The sequence below is a fragment of the Carcharhinus amblyrhynchos genome, chromosome 16 (assembly GCF_965287045.1).
Source record: "Carcharhinus amblyrhynchos chromosome 16, sCarAmb.v2.hapA, whole genome shotgun sequence".
In the NCBI taxonomy this organism is placed as follows: domain Eukaryota; kingdom Metazoa; phylum Chordata; class Chondrichthyes; order Carcharhiniformes; family Carcharhinidae; genus Carcharhinus; species Carcharhinus amblyrhynchos.
This window is the reverse complement of record NC_137339.1, coordinates 8,165,613-8,185,394: the sequence shown is the minus strand read 5'-3', so window position 1 is coordinate 8,185,394 and position 19,782 is coordinate 8,165,613. Positions and strand designations below refer to the sequence as shown.

Here is a 19,782-nt window from a genome sequence, read left to right as displayed (position 1 = left end):
AGACTATGTGCACATTCCATAAATGCCCTTAAAATACAATTTACGAAGCTCAAATACCCCTAGGGAAGTTAGTGGATTTGATGTCCAACCACCTAGCAAGTCACTGACAGTAGGCTGTTGCAGCACATAATTTTAAAAAATATATGTTAGAGGAGGCACTGATGACATTTTATCAGACTATATTTTGATCTGGGCTTGCAAACTGGATCAACATATTTCTAGTGGCTTTAGTACATGATCTCTAGTTTACAATCAATCATTCAGTCTTTCTCTTCATTTCCAACAATTTTTATAATAAGTGTGTTCAAAGGCAATGAAAGCAATTTCTTATAATGCCTCTTTGTTTTCTCTACAGAGTTGCTCACGGCAATGTTCAGGGGATTGAGTATACTTCAATTCCTAGAGGCTTTAAGGCAACTTCAGACAGCTATTGACACTATCTTGACTACTGCAACTATTCAAAGATTCAATCATATCGTGCAGAAGTGACCATTCTATCAGAGTCATATTACCTCTGAAAGATTCATCCTAATAGTCCAGCTGCCCATTCTTTCCCTTTGCTCGAAAATGTTTCCTTTTCTAATCTGTATCCAATTCCCTCCCTAAACTCATGACTGAATCTACTTCCATCACCCTTTAGAAGGTGCAGCAGGAATTCTCCAGTCTCATTCTCCCCGCCACCACTGCAAGTTAGAATGAAGAGTTTCGCTCAGCTGAAACTGCATTCACTGCAACGGGACTGGGGAATCCCAGCCGCAAGTGAGGTTGGAGAATTCTGGCTTACATTTCCTGATCACAACATCTTACTGAGAAAAGATTGGCCTCACCTCTCTGTGATTGTTTTTATCTTAAACCTGTCTCCTCTGATCTTTGCCCCACCTTCCAACAGAAATATTTGCTTCCTATCTATTCTATCAAAACCACTTATAATTTTGAGTACCTCAGGGTCATGCATCTCAGGGGGTAGCTCTCTTGCCTGCAGGAATGCTAGTTTGCATCGGACTCCAGAGACCTGACTGCACAAACGAAGCTGATGCTCAAAGCAATAGAGGGAGTGCTAAGGAGAAAAAAAAGGGAGCCAATCAGGCGATAGAGGTGATGCAATGAAGAACTCTGACGGTGGTGCTTGCTGTCAAAATTATAAGGAAAAACTTTTCACCTTATGAAGAAGGTGCTTGAGACCTGATCTTTGAGAGGTAAAGTGAGGACACAGATGAGATTAACCTAACATATAACTTGAAATTAATTAGTAACAGTAAAACCTCGAGGATGTAGGTTCAAGCATAAAAGGTAAGTTTAGACATGATATGAGGTAGTTTTTTCCTTCACTTTACAGGTGGGGGAGGGAAATGTTGTAATCATAGAATTTCATTCTTACAATTGATGACTCTCAAGGTTTGTGACTGAGGCAGAAGGATGAAGGAGCGGCAGTCCGAAATCTCGTGATACCAAATAAACCTGTTGGACTTTAACCTGTTGTTGTGAGACTTGTGACTATTCTTATAATTGTTACAGTACAGAAGGAGGCCATTCAGTCCATTGAGTCTGCATCAGCGCACTGAAAGATCATTCCATCTAGGCCCATCCCCCACCCCGTAACCATGTCCAATCCACCTAAACTGCACATCTTTGGACAGTGGGAAGAAACCAGAGCACCGGTAGCAAACCCACACAGACAACATGCAAACTTCACACAGTCACCCAAGGCTGGAATCGAACCCGGATCCCTAGTGCTGTGAGGTAGCAGTGCTAAACACTGTACCACCGGGCCTTTAAGGATCATTGGATGCACAATGGAAGGAGCGGTTAAAAGGCGTTCACTGCTGTAGGAATTTTTCAGAGAGCTAAGTATTATGCTGGCTTCATGCAGGAGATTTCTCTTTAATAATACAGCTCAGCAAATATAAAGAACTCATAGGACACAGTAGTTTCTGGTTGAAGACGTATTTTACTGACCCAGGCCTGGTTTCCACCATGGAAGGAGAATGATTTAAGACTGTTCAAATCACTCTAATTAAATGATCAAGATCGTCTATAACTATACTTCTTCAGAAATCAGCTGCCCGCCTACTCTGTCCATCTTAATAGGATGAACCAATCATGTTAATATTGATTCTTTCCCTTGCCCAATTACATCCTATACTCTGGCAGCATGAGAACTCAATGGTCCGTTTAATCCAGAAACTCTCACCCACTTGTCTCTTAGCAATCTCTATTACATAAGTAACACAGTTCAAAGGTAACTTCCTCACTGTCTCTCTGAAGAGTTCTAGAGTTGCTGTTCTCATAATCTGCTAATGAGCACTAAATAAATTGTCCCATTTATTTAGTGTCTGGGAACCATATTGATAAAATGTATGCTCTGTGGCTGTGTTGTTCTTAAAGAACAATGTGGTTCTTCTCACTTAGCATTCATCCCGTTATGTCTTGGGGCAGTCTGCATTTGGCCAAGATGTACAGAATTCTTTCAGAAATACATATTTAAAATCTCTACAGTGGTTATATGTGTTTCTATGCATCTGTACCTTTGTAATTACAGGTACGCCATACCTTTTCTGTACTATATTAATTTCTAAATTAGTCTACCCTGATTTTATTACCAGACTATCCTTATGTCCTGTATTGGGCCTAACGGCCTTTTCTCAATTATAAGATTTTAATTTCTCCCTTTCATGTTCTATGTGTCATTTAATAAACAAGGAACACAAAGAACTGCAAGTGCTGTTATACAATCAAAATAAATAGGAGCAGGGGTAGACCATTTGACCCTTCAATTCAGGTTATTGTTGATTATTCAATTCAATAGCCTGATCTTATCTTCCCCGCATATCCCTTGATCCCCTTCACCTCAAGTGATACGGCTAACTCCTTGAAAACTTACAGACCATAATTTTACCATCCTGCCCACCAGAGGAATTGAAGCTAGCGAGGGGTGGACTATGGAAAGGTCCATTGACCTCAGGCAGCATTTTATCATTTTGGAATGAGTGGGGCCATAAAATCCTGCGCATACTATTTAGGCCTCAACTGCTTCCTGTGGTAAGGAATTCCACAGGCTCACCACTCTTTGGATGAAGAAACGTCTCGTCATCTCAATCCTAAAAGATTAAAGATGCTATGCAAATGAAAGTTGTTGCTGTTACACCCAGTCTCAATCTTAGGAATACATCCCTGCTTGGGTTTATTCAATCCTGGTGCCAGAGGAGAGAGCTCAACTCCCTCCATCCGTCCCACTCTCAGTCCAGGAAATGCCCCAAGGTTTCAGCCAGGGGTTTTGAATTTACTGCAACTCATTAAATTTCTGCCTCAGTTCGGGCCTGCTGAGTATTTACAACATTTTCTGAATCAATTGTAGCTTTGGCTGAGGTCAGAATAAAATGGATTTTTAAATAGCGAAACTCATAAATCCACATTTCAATCTCTATTGTATCATTCATAGAGTCAGAAGAATGGATTTTCAAATTGAGGTCAAAACCCAGATAATTTCTGGATCCCAACCCCAACACCATAACAGCTTCACTCACACAAGCAATGTTGAAACATAAATGCCCTATTAGGGCTCAAGGTGAGATTAGAGCTTAATTAGTGGCACCAAGTTTAACCATGATGTGGAGATGCCAGCGTTGGACTGGGGTAAATACAGTAAGAAGTGGGAGCTGCCTGCACAGCATGAGCAACAAAGGGCTTAGCCATTATGAAGCCTTCTGCTGTCTTCATAGCCAAATTTGCAGATGACATTAAAATAGGTTGGATAGTAAGTTGCAAGAATGAAATAAGAAATTTACAAATGGATATGAATAGGTTAAGTGAATGGGACAAAGTATCACAGATGGAGTTTAATGTGAATAAGTGTGAGGTTACCTATTTTGGTAGGAAAAATACAATCACAAATGACCTTAAATGGAGAGAAACTTTGGAGTGCTTCAGTGCGGAGGGATCTGGGTGTCCTTGTACATGCATGCATTGCAGAAAACTAATCTGCAGGTACGGCAGGTAATAAGGAAGGCAAATGGAATCTTGCCATTTATGCTAAAGGACTAGAATATGAAGGTAGTGAAATGTTTCTGCTACTGTACAAAGCATGAGTGAGACAGCACTTGGAATATTGTGTACAGTTTTAGTCTCCTTATTTGAGGAGGGATATAGTTACATTGGAGGTTGTTCAGAAGAAGTTTGCTAAATTGAGCCCAGAGATGGGAGGTTTGACTTACAAAGAGAGATTGGGCAGTCAGGGCTATACTCCCTGGAGTTTAGAACAATGAGAAGTGATCTAATTGAGGTGTACAAGGTGATAAGAGGGGGTTGGTAAAGTAGACATGGAGAGGATGTTTTCTCTTTTAGGGCAATCCAGTACAAGAGATCATAGTTTTAGGATAAGATTTGATTTGATTTGATTTATTATTGTCACATGTATTAGTATACAGTGAAAAGTACTGTTTCTTGCATGCGATACAGACAAAGCATACCATTCATAGAGAAGGAAAGGGGAGAGTGCAAAATGTAGTGTTACAGTAATAGCTAGGGTGTAGAGAAAGATCAATTTAGTGTGAGGTCGGTCATTCAAAAGTCTGACGGCAGCAGGGAAGAAGCTGTTCTTGAGTCTATTGGTATGTGACCTCAGACTTTTTTATCTTTCTCCCCACAGAAGAAGGTGAAAGAGAGAATGTCCCAGGTACGTGGAGTCCTTAATTCTGATGGCTGCTTTACCACGGCAGAGGGAAGTGTAGATGGAGTCAATGGATGGGAGGTTGGTTTGCATGATGGTCTGTGCTTCATTGATGACCCTTTGTAGTTTCTTGCAATCTTGGGCAAATCAGAAGCCATACAAGTTGTGATACAAGCAGAAAGAATGCTTTTTATGGTGCATCTGTAAAAGTTGGTAATCTAGAACATGAGGTCATGGTTTTAGGATAAGGTTTGATTCAATTTGATTTATTATTGTCACATTATGAAAAGTATTGTTTCTTGCATGCTATACAGACAAAGCGTATCATTCATATTAATATTCATTATTGAGTCATAGTAGACATGCCAAATTTCCTTAGTCTTCTGAGAAATTAGAGATGTTGGTGGGCTTTCTGAACTTTAGTGTCAGCATGGGGGTCCAGTACAGATTGTTCGTGATCTGAACACCTAAAAACTTGATGCTCACAATCCTTTCTACTTCATTCCCATTGATGTAGACAGAGGCATGTTCACCTCTATGCTTCCCGAAGTCGATGACTATCTCTTTTGTTTGGTTGACATTGAGGGAGAGATTATTGTCATTGCACCAGTTCACCAGATTCTGTATCTCATTCCTGTACTCCGACTCTTCATTGTTTAAGATCCGACCCACTAAGGTGGCAAATTCCTTCTCTCAAAGAGTTGTGAGTCTGTGGATTTCACTACCCGAGAACATGGCGGATGCTGGGACATTGTATAATTTAAGGAATAGGTGGGCAGCTTTTCAGTCAGTAATGGGTTTGAAGGATTATGGAGAATGGGCAGGAAAGTGGAGTTGAGGCTGACATGAGATCAGCCATGATAATATTCAATGGCAGAACAGGTTCAAGGGCTAATTTGCTTATTTCTCCTCCTTGTTCTTATGATTCTTATCAAAGAGAGCAGGTAGCACCTGAGTGGAACGACAGCATAAACACTCACAAAAGTGGCCATATGGACAAATGTGAGGTAATATGCAAAACCCAGCACATGCTCCCCTCATGTCCCAAGACTTCTCATGGTATAAAAAAACTTTCACTTCTGCTCATGTTTAATTTGATCTTTGGATTAATGTGCACCATAATGTTCAGCTTCATCTGCATTCTCACCTTCTCTAGTCCACTCAAAGGAGCTCAGTGAGTTGTTAATTAATTAGAGGTGAACAGGTTCACCATGCAACCTCCCCCTGCAACCAGACTTTGAAAATTGGAGTGTATCCAAGACACCCTCTGGGAATGTAATCTTAAAAGTGCATCCACACTCATTCACGACCATGCTGCCAATTAAAAATCCAGCCCATTGTGCTGATGAATGACATTTCCAAAAAACTATTTTTGGGAACATCGCACTATTCTGCTAAGAAAGCTGTGTGTATGTGTGTGTCCATGATTAATTAAATTGGAGGAGGTTTATAAAGACAGCTTTTCTGTGCAAACTGAGAGATAAAAGGGTAAAAGATTTAGGTTCATGCATTTGTTATGTGAGGTCATGGTTTGTATTTACAATAGGTTGAATCTAAAATTTGCATCCTAAGATAATGGAGTCTTGACTTGTCAGCTGTTGAATTTCAAAAGGGTGTTTAGAAGTGACAAGGAACTTTTACAACTTACAAAGTTTTCACAAGTAAACAGGGAAAGCTACATTAAATTTTATTGATCTGGCAGTAATGGCAATAGGGAAACATAAAAGACTGAGTTCAAAGAGGTTGAATTTGAGGACAATGGAATTAGTGATGAAAGGGGAAGAAGATATTTAAGGAAAAATGCTGAGCTAATTTGTGGTAGCTGTGTGTGGGAAATGTCCTGAAGACCCAAACTGTGTGCTGAAAAGGTGTGACAGTGGTGAATTGTTCAGTTTCAAGACAGAAAAGTAATTGCTGAACCCTCTCAATGTGAATAAGAGCGAAAAATCCTGGCTTTTGTTTTTCAGAAAGCAGTTTGTTTCTGAACTTTTGAATTTCCACATCTGAGTGGAAGGTTTGCAGAGTTCTGTGCCATTCCTTTATTAAAGTGACAAGTTTTTTGCCTTGGATAATATTACTGCATTTTTATAGTTAGAAATGTATAAGTAAGTTATTGCCATAAAGATAGTTTACCGGTGTGATTTAACCAAATCTTTTGTGTTTTTGTTCCCAGTAAGATTGTGTTAACTGTATAACTTTAATCTTATATGCTTATGCTTTCTTTTTTGTTATTAAATCTTTAATTTTTTTAAATCCTAAAGGCGGTACTGGTGTTCTATGCTTTTGGGATCAGTAGCTCTTCCACTTCATTCTCAAAGTACTCCTTTGCATCTCCTTTGGAAAACCATCTCAACTCCCAGAGCACAAAGTCAGCAGACTTAGCAAAGGTGAGCAAAATCTTATAAAATTCCAGGCTACAGCAAATCTTTGAAAATTTCAGAGTCAGAAGAGCATTTTGAAAAGAGCCGTCACTAAATCCCAACCCCCGAGTTGGCACCCAAATATGTGGCAGCTGCGTTTGCTCTGAAAAAAATGATAAAGAATTAATTGAATACTCTGGAAAATCATGACTTCTCATCCCAGCTAATGGCAAACAAAATCCAGGACTTGATGAACTTGTGACTTTAAACATAAACATGGAGCAAGAAAATATAGTTTAATTAATTTGGGGACTGGTTTAGGACTGTTGATTCTTCCTGTAGGTACAGAGATTGCTTTGGCATCTAGATACACTTTCATTCTTTTCTTCCATTCCTTCGTGTTGTCACACTTGGTCAGTTTGGCTGTTGTGGGTGGGTGGTTTCTACCCAAACTCATTTCTTGTGGTGTGGAGTAACATTGTGCTCATCTCCTTGTCACTTCTGTTGCTTCTTCTGTTGTTGTGCGGGTCAGGGCAATGTCCTCTGTGGCGGAGGATGAGCATTCCTGTAGTTCTTACTTTTGGTAGCAGACTCTACCAGATTCTAGCATCTTTTGTGGCTTTTGCATGCTGACTGGGTTTTGCACCAAATTCTTCGACGATTGCAGTGTTGAGCTGCTGTACCATCATTGGAGCCATAGGTTGAGGCTTATGGAACTGCTGGTTGTTCTCTTTTACATCTTCCATTGACAATATCATGATTACCTCCTGGGTGGTTGGCCAATCTGACCGTTGAAAGTTATCTAGCACCTGTGACAAGAATGGGCAAACCTGCTCCATAAAGAGAGATAGAAGTTCAGATCTCACTCAGGACCCAGTCAGGATACTCTTTCCGATTCCAACTGACTCTTCTTCAGAGCTTCTTTAAATCCCATTTTCAATATTCTTTTATCTGGTACAAAGAAATGGTCAAAGAACATTTTTGAAGAAATGTCTGTGGATTTAGTGGTCACATGATGACAGGGCTACAAAAAAGGTCACATGTCAGGAGTTCTTCCTGGGAGTGCGCGCAGAGCACAAGCATGAAGTAACTGCTCAGCTAGTGAATGAACTCCTTGCTATCAGTGTTTCGGGGCCCAAAGTATTTGCATGGTGTCAGGAGTTGGTAGTAAAGCTCAAGGACTTTGTCACATCGACTCGCTTGAGAGTTTAATAAAAGAGTTTTATTAAATAAATAAAGAGTAACTGAAAGACAAGAGTAGACACTGGGCCACTGGAAAATGGCACTGGATCACTGGGAAATGATGCTGCAGAAGTAGTAATGGAGAACAAAGAAACGGCGGAGGAACTGAATAAGTGTTTTGTGTCAGTCTCCACTGTGGAAGGCACCAGTAACATACCAAAACTTCAAGAGAGTCAGGGGGCAGAGGTGAGTATGAGGCCACTACTACGGAGAAGGTGCTAGGGAAGCTGAAAGGTCTGAAGTTGGATAAATCACCTGGACCAGATGGACTACACCCCATCTAAAGGAAATAGCTGAAGAGATTGTGGAGGCTTTAGTGGTGATCTTTCGGGAATCACTGGAGTCAGGGAGGATCCCTGAGGAGTGGAAAATTGCTAATGCAACACCCCTATTTAAGAAGGGAGGGAGGCAAAAGACTAGAAATTACAAGCTGGTTAGCCTAACCTTGGTTGTTGGTAAGATTTTAGGGTCCATTATTAAGGATGAGATTTCAGACTACTTGGAAGTGCATGGTAAAATAGTGCAAAGTCAGCATGGTTTCATCAAAGTAAGGTCATGCCTAACAAATCTGATGAGGAGGAAATGAGCAGATTAGACAAAGGAGAGCCAGTGGATGTTATCTACTCAGATTTCCAGAATGCCTTTGACAAGGTGCCATGCAGAAGGCTACTGATTAAGAGACCATGGTGTTTAAGGTAATGGTACTAGCATGTAATATCTTCCAGCCTTGATCAATTAATTATGCAGCCCGGGCTTAAAGCTGTATTCTGCGGTGGGGTGGGCATGATGGCGCCACATGTGGGCACCATATTGAAAGTCACCCAACATCACTGACCCACACTGGAGAAAGAAGTTGGACCTCCTGAAAAAGAAGATGGATCTCCAGGAACACTCTGAGGCTATCATCCTTGATGTTCCTGAAGCTGGAAGATCCAGTTTAAAGTTATTCCCCTGCCACAGCCAAGATGACTGTAATGACTTCTCCCAGAACGCGCCTCAGTGAAATCTCTCTGCTGTCTCTGCTGGATGTTCTTCCTCTTGTTTATCTCTGGAGAGGTTCTTCCTCTACCCAATATACAGTCAAGTTCACAGTGATGACTTCTCCCAGAATGCTCCTCGGTGACATCTTTCTGCTGGATCAGCTCCCACAAGAAATTCTCACCGGTGTGACACTGGATATTGAGAAGCAGGGTGCAGTACAATTAAGGTGCCCACAGACCCGGCCCTCTATCATCTGCTCAACTGGTCAGGATGCAGACCACAGTGGAAAAAAGCCATTCTCCTCAACCAAACAGTTATGTAGTGGCCTCAGGGAGTGTCCACTGCTCCACTATGTACGTATCTGTTATCACCTCCTACAGGTATCAGAATCAACACCAACAGATAACCAAGCACCCCAGTAATCAGGCTTAAGACACAGATTCCCTCCAAAAGACTACACAGTGAGCCTTGCACCCAATGAACACACTGACAGAATGCTCCAGATCGTCTACGCTGACAAAGACTACAGCACCATAACCATACATTCATAGTGTCAGAGCAAACACAAGATTTCAGGACTATATTACCACCTATTCTAGAATAGCCTTCAAATATCATCTTTCTTCAACGAAAAGGCTGGGATGGTGGGGAAGGAGACGCGATGAGCTATGCATCAGCTGCAACGGCTTAATCCATGCCCCACCATATGTTGACAGGGGTTTTCTCTTGAGGCAATGTATTATTAAACTTAAGCTAAAAACAGAGTCTTGTGAAACTCAGTGTATTAATTTTAAGACGTGCTTTACTAACCATACAACCGAATGGGAGAATGATATAAAGTAGTCCAGCACTCCAGGTAGAGACTGTGGGCAACCCAATATGACTCTGAAATACAATGCCTCTGTGAGGGCAATTATACATCTTCAAAATCACAGTTCCCATCTTTCCAGTGGGCACAATCCAGTAACCACTAATACAAATCAGTCAATAGTCATCAGTGTCACTAACTCCAGCCAATATCAATATACATGCTGACCTCATGGGATCTCATTTGTCAGTAATTACAAATGTTACCTCCCTTCTTTGGCCAACAACACAGGACGCTGGACAGTGAGATGGGAGAATGATTCCCACCGACTTAAACCCACATGACACTCGTCCGACCCTGAGAAAATCCTTATGTCTGCCTTGCATCTGTTTATCAGCTTGGAGCTGTATAGCTCTATTCATCAAATTGGCATTGGTAGCCACCTTGCTCCTGACAACTCGAAGTTTATAGATGACACTAAGATCGGTGGCATAGTGGACAGTGAAAAAAGTTATCTCCAATTGTAATGGGATCTTGATCAATTGGGCCAGTGGGCTGACGAATGGCAGACAGCGTTTAATTTAGACAAATGCGAGGTGATGCATTTTGGTAGCTTGAACCAGGGCAGGACTTACTCATTTAACGGTAGGGTATTGGGGAGAGTTACAGAACAAAGAGATCTAGGGGTACATGTTCATGTACGCAACTGTACATGAAACTGGAATCACACGTGAACAGAGTGGTGAAGAAAGCATTCGGCATGTTTGGTTTCATCGGTCAGAATATTGAATACAGGAGTTGGGACGTCTTGTTGAAGTGTACAAGACATTGGTAAGGTCACAATTGGAATACTGTGTGCAATTCTGGTCACTCTATTATAGAAAGGATATTATTAAACTAGAAAGAATGCAGAAAAGATTTATTAGGATGCTACCGGGGCTTGATGGATTGGGTTATAAGGAGAGGCTGGATAGACTGGGACTTTTTTCTCTGGAGCGTAGGAGAATGAGGGATGATTTTATAGAGGTCTATAAAATCATGAGGGGCACAGATCAACTAGATAGTCAATATCTTTTCCCAAAGGTAGGGGAGTCTAAAACTAGAGGGCACAGGTTTAAGGTGAGAGGGGAGACATACAATAGTGTCCAGAGGGGCAATTTTTTCGCACAGAGGGTGGTGAATGTCTGGAACAAGCTGCAAGAAGTAGTAGTACAGGCGAGTACAATTTTGTCTTTTAAAAACATTTAGATGGGTACGATGAGTAAAGAGGGATTTGGGCCAAATGCAGGCAATTGGGAGTAGCTTAGGGGAATTAAAAAAAAGCCGCATGGACAAGTTGGGCCGAAGGGCCTGTTTCCATGCTGTAAACCTCTATGACTCTATAACTCTATGAACTATTGATAAAGTAGCTGTATTAGAACCATTGTCCCACGGAATGCAGGCTCCATCTGCTAAATCATCCCATCAAACCCTGCTGAATCTTGCCATTGGCTGAAGTTTGGCAAAGCATATTCTAAAAGCAAACTGCATCCACTTATAAATTCAAAATACATGTTTTAAATGAATAATACTTTATTCAGTTAGAACTGTCTTCTATAGTGACAGCTCTCGGCAGCGGTCTCTACAGTCTAAGATCATTGACTCTTAAGTCAGTATTATGTTAGTTTCTCAAACCCATAATTATGTGTTTTATTAGCCTAATTTAGCTTCCATATCATCACCAGAGGTAAATAATTATATATTGTTAGCCCGTTTAATTTGTATTTTACAAAATGAAGCATTGCAGCAGGCCAAGAATATGTGGGCATAGAACAAGGTGTTGAGTTAAAATGGCAAACATTAAGAAGATTGTGGTCATGGTTGAGGACTCAGCGAAGGTGTTTCACAAAGTGGTCTTCCAGTCTGCGAGGAGTTTCCCCAGTGGAGGGGAAACACCTTTGGGAGTAGCGAATACAAATGGAAGGAGGTGGAGGTGGCACATTGATTACCCTGAAAGGAGTGTTTAAGGGCTCAACTAGTGAGGAAGCAATGGGCCAGGTGTATCATCTCAGTTGCATGGGAAAGTGATGTGGGAAGGGGATGGGGAGTTGGGCATGACGAAGAATGGACTAGGACTTCATGTTTACAACATTAATCTTCAATTACTGGAGACACCAGGCTTTACAAACTTATTGAAGTCACTCTTGCCTTCCTTGCTCCCACAATTATCTGTCGCCTCTCAGCTTCTGACCTCCCAAACACGTGTGCCATGGTGGCACAGTAGTTAGCATTCCTGCCTCACAGTGCCAGGGCCTTGGATTGATTCCAGTCTTGGGTAAATGTCTGTGTGGAGTGTACACACTTTCCCCATGGGTTTCCTGCTGTGAGAAACGCAGCTCACAGTCAAACAATTTTAGTCGAGTCAAGTTCCGAAGGAGCAAGATATTTTATTTAACGTTCTTGCAAGACCGGCTGTCCAAAAAAAAATAGGCACACCTTACATCGATTTGCAGCACATTTTTATACTTTTTCTACAAGCATTGTAATGGCTTTGCAATGTGTTGTTCTCCCCTAATTGGTGGTCCCTGTCCCATCTATGTGTTGTCATTCCCCTATTGGCTCGAGGTGCCCCAAGTTCCCATCTCCTCTACTCTCCATCTAACAATGTCTCCTGTTATCACAAGAGTGCATTAGTAAACTCATCTGTCTTCTCTAACACTGTTACATGTCCAGTTCAGATCGGCGGTAATCAATCTTTTGCCAACTTAATCACTGCTGTCCCGACTATCTCAGCGACCTTTTTCCCCTTTAGGGGGTATGCTCAGTTGTAGAAACAACACATCTTGCATACCATTTGTTGTTACAACCTGGACCTTATACATTCCTACAGAATGTGGTGTATGTGCCTCACTGCACACAGCACATCTGGTGTTATTCTTACACCACAGGCAGTCTCTTTATTGTCCCTGACTATTGCTCTGTTCAGCATCAGCAAATTTTACGTCCTGTGTTTGTGACTACAATCACAGTTGTTCCCAAAATGTGGGTTAGCAATGTGCCTGACTATATCCAGTCTACCTGACTTTAGGCTATTTTTCTATGGTGTACAGATATATGTGTTAACAGCATCTTCACCTGTTGATCACACTCCCACAGTCCAGAGCTGTGTAGGCCAGGGAAATTCGTCATGCTAAATTTGTGCGGTTACAGGGATAGTATCTGGGCGGAATGCTCTGTTCGAGAGTCGGTGCAGACTCGAACAGCCGAATGAGAATCCTTCTGCATCATAGCCATTCTATGATTTGGAAAGTGGATGCCGAACTGACGGGCTGAATGGTCTCCTTCTTGAGCTATGAACTCAGCCAGGCCTGAGGCGGCGCTGTCGTGTCGGTACAAGGGGAAGTGACGTGCCCTTTTGCTCCAATCCCTCCGCTCGCCCCGCCCCGCTCCCCCCGGCGGCTGTCCATGTGGTAGAGGGGGGCGGGAAGACAGCGCCGCCCCGCCCCGCCCCGCCCCTCCTGACCAGTGCGCGCGGGTATCAAGTCCCACTTCCCCGAGAGGGCAGTGAGCAATGCGCAGGCGCGGCGTAGACCGCTCAGGCCTCGCCCCTCCCCAAGCGCGGAGACGCTGAGACGCTCTTACCTTCTTCCCCCGCCCCCTCTGGGGTGGGGGGTGCGAGATGCGCGCGCAGCCTAGTGAGGCGGGTCCCCCGGCGCGAGGACGCAGAGGGCGATGCGTGCGCGGCCTCGGATTGGAGAGAGAGGTTAGGCCCCACCTCGCGGTGGGCGGGGCCGGACTGGGACGGCTGCCAATCATTCCCGGAGACGGTGAGCGGTTGAATGTATCCAGTTCAGGTGTAGCGAGTTGGCAGAGCAGGTAGCAGGATAAAGATGCACAGCAGGCTGCCCAGCCTCTCTCTGCCCAGGAAGGCGGAAAGCGAGGTAATGTGGCGACAACATTCATCCTCTTACAACCAAGGACCGACTGTCTGTCAGATATTTAAATAAAGCCGCGCGATAACATTCTGAACCGGGGCAATTAATAGTTAAAAACCAAATTGGCGAGTGAGAAATGTTGGCAGATGAGAGCACGGGTGGGGGGAGGCTTGCTTGGTGGCACTGCTTTCAGATTTGTTTAAAAAGTGGAATACAGATTCGCGATTCGGACCCCCTTCCCATCACCGGTCTAAGTCCTGTGGAGGCGATGAGGAGGATTGGTGGCAGGGGGAAATGGCCTTTGCCCTGGGCCTGCTGACTGACAGAGCCTCCAGCCTGCGGGGACAGAGTCTGTAAAGCTGCCTCATTCAGTCAACGCCAGCTCTGCCTTCCTGCAATGTAAACTGTGGCGTGTGTTTCAGTACAAAAAAAAAGCCCCACCTTTGCCAATCACTCTAACTCTTGTACATTTTGTTTCCTTGGCGGTTTTTGATTTGATTTTAATTTATTTTGAATATGTTGGGGCATCAATCTATGCCCATGACTCGGGTGAAGGGACTGTGAGCGTGTCTGGCTGTATTTGCTGCTTCAGAGATAGGGAAGTTAACTTGCCAGGACTTATAAATTGAGTTGGCGAAGTGGAGTTAAGGCTGCAAAGAGATCAGGTGGATCAGGCTTCAGGGGCCAAATGGTCAGCTCTTGCTTCTTATGTAACTTGCAGTCCTTATTGTTTTCTGATACTGTTATACAAAGTGTATTGGAAAGATTATAAAACAGAAAAATGCTGGAAAATCTCAACAGGTTTGACAGCATCTGCGGAGAGAGAATAGAGGCAAAGTTTCAAGTCTAGATGACCCTTTCTCAATGACAGCATTTTCCTGTTTTTGTTTTAGATTCCAATATCTGGAGTATTTTGCCTTTATTATACAGGAAAGATTATAGTCTTGTTGAAGAAAAGAGCACAAGCTCATTTTAATACATTTGGAGAAATGTCTCTCCCTACCTTTTATTCTGCGCTGTGTTCTCTAATTCTCAAATGAATTCAAGGTTTTTGTCTCTCTCTTCTCCATCTGTAATTTTAACTTGCAAAAGTTGACCCTGTATCCTCCACATTTTACTGATGCAACTTAATTTCAGTATGAAGGCTCTAACCTGTGCTTAACCCCCTCTCTACTCGCATTGTCTGCAGCTGTAAAGACTTGATTACCTGTGAAGACTCGCATTCCAATCATTATCTTGTAATTGAGTCTGTGTTTATATATGCTCTGTTTGTGAACCCAACTCTCGGCTCACCTGAAGAAGGGGCAAAGCTCTGAAAGCTTGTGCTACCAAATAAACCTGTTGGACTTCAACCTGGTACCGTGAGACTTCTTATTGTGTCCACCCCAGTCCAACGCCAGATCTCCACGTCACAACTTAATTTCAAGTTGCATGCTGGGTTCAATTCATTTGTGCTCCTAATTGGCCTATGGAAGTTCAGCTCTTATCTGCCTTCACAAGGTTAAAATACTTTGATCTTCTGGCACCAATCAATAAGTAAGTTTCTGGCATGATTCAACACACATTGCCTTGGCAAGTGGTTCTAGCTGCTAAGATGCAGAGTTTTGAGGTATTTAAGATGTTAATGGCTTTCTTAAAATAGATGTGGAGTGACTGTTTGTGGGAAAGTGGAGCAGTGATCAGCGGAGACAGGTTTAAGGTGGAAAGAATTGGGAAGAGGTGAGACAATTCTTCATGCAGCAAATTGTTGTGATCTGGAATGCGCCTCCAAAAGGGTGGTGGAAGTAGATTCCGTCGTGGGTTTAGAAAAGAAAGTGGATATAGATTAGAAAAGGAAACTTTTTCAGAGCAATGGGAGAGAGTGGGCAGCTGGATTGTTAGGATAAATCTTTCAAAAGAGCTGGCATGACTTTGATACTGTTTTAACTGGTTGCAGTCATCAAGATAGGGCGGCTAGCCATCCTAAATCGCTCTGTAGCCTCTAGATTTGAAATGTAATCAGTCTCCTGAATATTGCTGTGAGCAGCTCTGTAGGAAAAAGTATAGAGGCATTATAAAAAATTGCTTTCATTGCCTTTGCGTGCATTTATTATAAAAATTGTTGGAATTGAAGGGAAAGACTAAATGATAAGCTAGAGATTATGTATTAAAGCCACTAGAAATATGTTGACCCAGAGTTTGTAAGCTCGGATCAAAATATCATCTGATAAAATATCATCACTGCCTCCTCTAACATAATTTTTTAAATTATGTGCTGCAACAGCCTACTGTCAGTGACTTGCTAGCTGGTTGGACTGTTTATCATCAAACCTGCTGACTTGTCTAGGGGTCTTTGAGCTTCGTAAATTGTATTTTAAGGACATTTATGGAATATGCACATGGTCTGTTTTTGTTTTCTATTTGCTGTGTAATTGTTTGCAGTAAATATTAGCATCCATTGTTTATCATGTCCAATTCTGCCCTGAGAAACCATAGACAGAGAATCCACTTTAAACAGATAATGTGAAGCTCTGGGTGTGGAGCGCTCAAGGTTTGTGACTGAGGCAGAAACTTAGTCAAATGTTCAAGATTTGCTTACCAGATGAAGGGCAGATAAAGGGAGACAGGAGCGAGGTGGGTAAATATGGTTTGGAATCTATTTGCGTGAATAGAAATTTTGGGAAAAATCACCTTCTTCCCTATGAAAACCTCAGCTCCTCCAAATCTCTGCACCTAATTCACAACTAGTTCCGTTCATCCATTGCTCCCATGTGCACCGACATACATTGGCTTCTGCTCTAGTAATGTCTGTTTGTAAATGCCTATTCTTGTGCTTAGACCTCTCTGTGGCTTCACACTCCCAAAATCTCTGTAACCACCTCCAGCAATCTGAAATCTGCGAAGCAAAAAGGAATTTGCTTAGACACTTCTTCCAGAAGACCTTAATATAGGAACATAGGAATTAGGAGCAGAAGTTGGCAAATTCAGCCCTTTGAGCCTATTCTGACATTCAATCGGATCATGGCTGATCTCTCCCTGGCCTTAAATCCACCTTCCCTCCTATTCCTCGTATCCCTTTTTATTAGAAATATATCTATCTCCATGAAACCATTCAATGATTCAGACTCAAAGAACATTACAGCACAGGAACAGGCCCTTCGACCCTCCAAGCCTGCACTGACCGTGCTGCCTGACTTAACTAAAACTCCCTATCCTTCCGGGGACCATATCCTTCTATTCCCATCCCATTCATGTATTTGCCAAGGCATGTATTTCCCTTAAAAATCACTACTCTATCCACTTTCGTTATCCCCCCTGGCAATGAGTTCCAGGCACCCACCACCCTCTTGTGTAAAACAAAAATCTGCCTAGTGTATTTCCTTTAAGCTTTGTCCCTCACACCTTAAATCTGTGCCTCCTAGTAATTGGCTGTTCTACCCTGGGAAAAAAGCTTCTGACTATCCACTCTGTCCATGCTTCTTCATCTTGTAGACTTCTGACAGGTCACCCCCCAACCTCTGTCATTCCAGTGAGAACAAACCAAGTTTCTCCAACCTCTCCTCATAGCTAATGCCCTCTATACCGGGCAACATCCTGGTAAATCTTTTCTGTACCCTCTCCAAAGCTTCTACATCCTTCTGGCAGTATGGCAACCAGAATTGAACACTATATTCCAAGTGCAGCCTAATAAATGTTCTATAAAGCTGCAATGTGACTTGCCAGTTTTTAAACTCAGTGCCCTGGCAGATGAAGGCAAGCATGCTGTATGCCTTCTTGACTATCTTCTCAACCTGCATTGTCACTTTGTGACTTGTATATCTGTACACCCAGATCCCTCTATCAACTAATCTTAAGGGTTCTGCCATTTACTGTACATTTCCTATTAGACCTTCTAAAATGCATTATCTCACATTTGTCTGGATTAAACGCCATCTCTCCACCCAAGTATCCAACTGATCTATATCCTGCTGTATCCTCTGATCGTCCTCATCGCTATCTGCAAATCCATCAACCTTTGTATTGTCTGCAAACTTACTAATCAAACCAATTACATAACAACAGCAATGAGCAAAGGTCCCAGCACTGATCCCTGAGGAATGCCATTTGTCACAGCCCTCCATTCAGAAAAGCACCCTTCCATTGCTACCCTCTCTTCTTTGAGGCAGTTTTGTATCCACCTTGCCAGCTCACCTCTGATTCCATGCAACTTCACCTTCTGCACCAGTCTGCAATGAGGGACAGTATCAAAGGCCTTACTGAAGTCCATGTAGACAACATCCACTTTCTCCTCCTCAATCGTCTTCATTACTTCTTCAAAAAAAAACTCGACCAAGTTAGTGAAACACGACCTCCCCTTCACAAAATCATGTTGCCTCTCACTAATGCGCCCACAGAAGTGCCTAACAATAAAGTCCTCTATAACTATTGCTCTGGTCCTCTCCTGTCTCGTAGAATCCTCTCCAATAATTTCCCTACCACTGACGTAAGGCTCACCGGCTTGTAATTACCTGGATTATTCTTGCTGCCCTTCTTAAACAAAGGTACATCGTTCCCTTTTCTCCAGTCCTCCAGGACTTCCCCTGTAGCCACAGGATTCCCTCCCTCCCTCCCTCCCTCCCTCCTCCTCTCTGACCAAAAAAAACACTGTGAAAAGGGAAGAGTTTTATAAATTTTCTCAAATAATTAGTGCTTGAAACGTCAGCCAGTGAGGTTAAGTGCTGCACTTGTGAGCTGTGGGAGATCCGTGATTCATCCATTGTCTCGGACATCTGTGGGAAGTGCACCCAACTGCAGCTTCTTACAGACCGCGTGGATAGGTCGGAGCAGCAGTTGGATGCACTTAGGAGCATAAAGGTGGCAGAAAGCGTCATAGATAGGAGCTTTAGAAAGATGTTCACACCAAGGTGCAGCCAAATAGATGGGCGATCGCTAGAAGGGGCTAGAGAGTTCCACAAATTCATCACCCTCTGTGAAAAGGAATTCCTCCTCGTCTCAGTTTTAAATCTACCTCTTCTCGACTTGTATCTGTGGCCTCTTGTTTGAGATTGCCCCATAAGGGGAAACATTCGGTCTACGTTTATTTTATCAATCCCTTTTAAAAATTTTATAGACCTCGTTCAGATCCACCCCCCCCCCCATCCTTCTAAACTCCAACGAGTGTAAGGCCTAACTGTGTAACCTCTCCTCATATGTCAACCCCTTCATCCCCAGAATCAATCTGGTGAACCTCTTCTGAACTGCCTCCGATGCCACCACGTCTTACCTCAAATAAGGAAATCAAAACTGGGCACAATATTCCAGATGTGGTCTCAGCAACACTCTGTGTACTTTTATACTACAGTCCTTTTGCAATAAATGCAAACATCCAATTTGCCTTTTTTATGACGTGCTGCACCTGCATACCAGCTTTCTGCGATTCATGAACATAGACACCCAGATCCCTCTGCCTGGACACGTTTTAAACCTGCTTTCCATTTGGGTAATAATTTGCCTTTCTAATTTTTCTGCCAAAATGGATAACCTTGCTTACAGATCACTTATATAGATGGTAAATGTTTGAGGTCCAATGTTATGCCGCTGTTTAAAAAAGGTAGCAGACAAAAGGCAGGGAATTATAGGCCGGTTAGTTTAACGTCTGTTGTTGAAAAAATGCTAGAATCCGTTATTAAAGAAGAAATAGCGAGGCACCTAGAAAAGAATGGTTTGATCGAGCAGATGCAGCACGGATTCGTTAAGGGGAAGTCGCGTTTGACGAATTTATTGGATTTCTATGAGGATGTGACTAGTGCGGTAGACAGAGGGGAACCGGTGGATGTGGTGTTTTTAGATTTC

At 42.7% G+C, this 19,782-nt stretch overlaps 1 protein-coding gene across 1 annotated transcript in view; it reads left to right on the top strand.

Annotated features, from left to right (window-relative positions):
• Positions 1-13,864: 13,864 nt before the first annotated feature.
• Positions 13,865-19,782, top strand: part of gss (glutathione synthetase) — a 44,055-nt gene continuing 38,137 nt past the window's right edge. Inside the window, exon 1 of the mRNA XM_080204640.1 lies at positions 13,865-13,977. Within this exon, the coding sequence (XP_080060766.1) occupies positions 13,927-13,977 (51 nt within the window). The 5' untranslated portion in view covers positions 13,865-13,926. The remainder of the gene's footprint in view (positions 13,978-19,782) is intronic.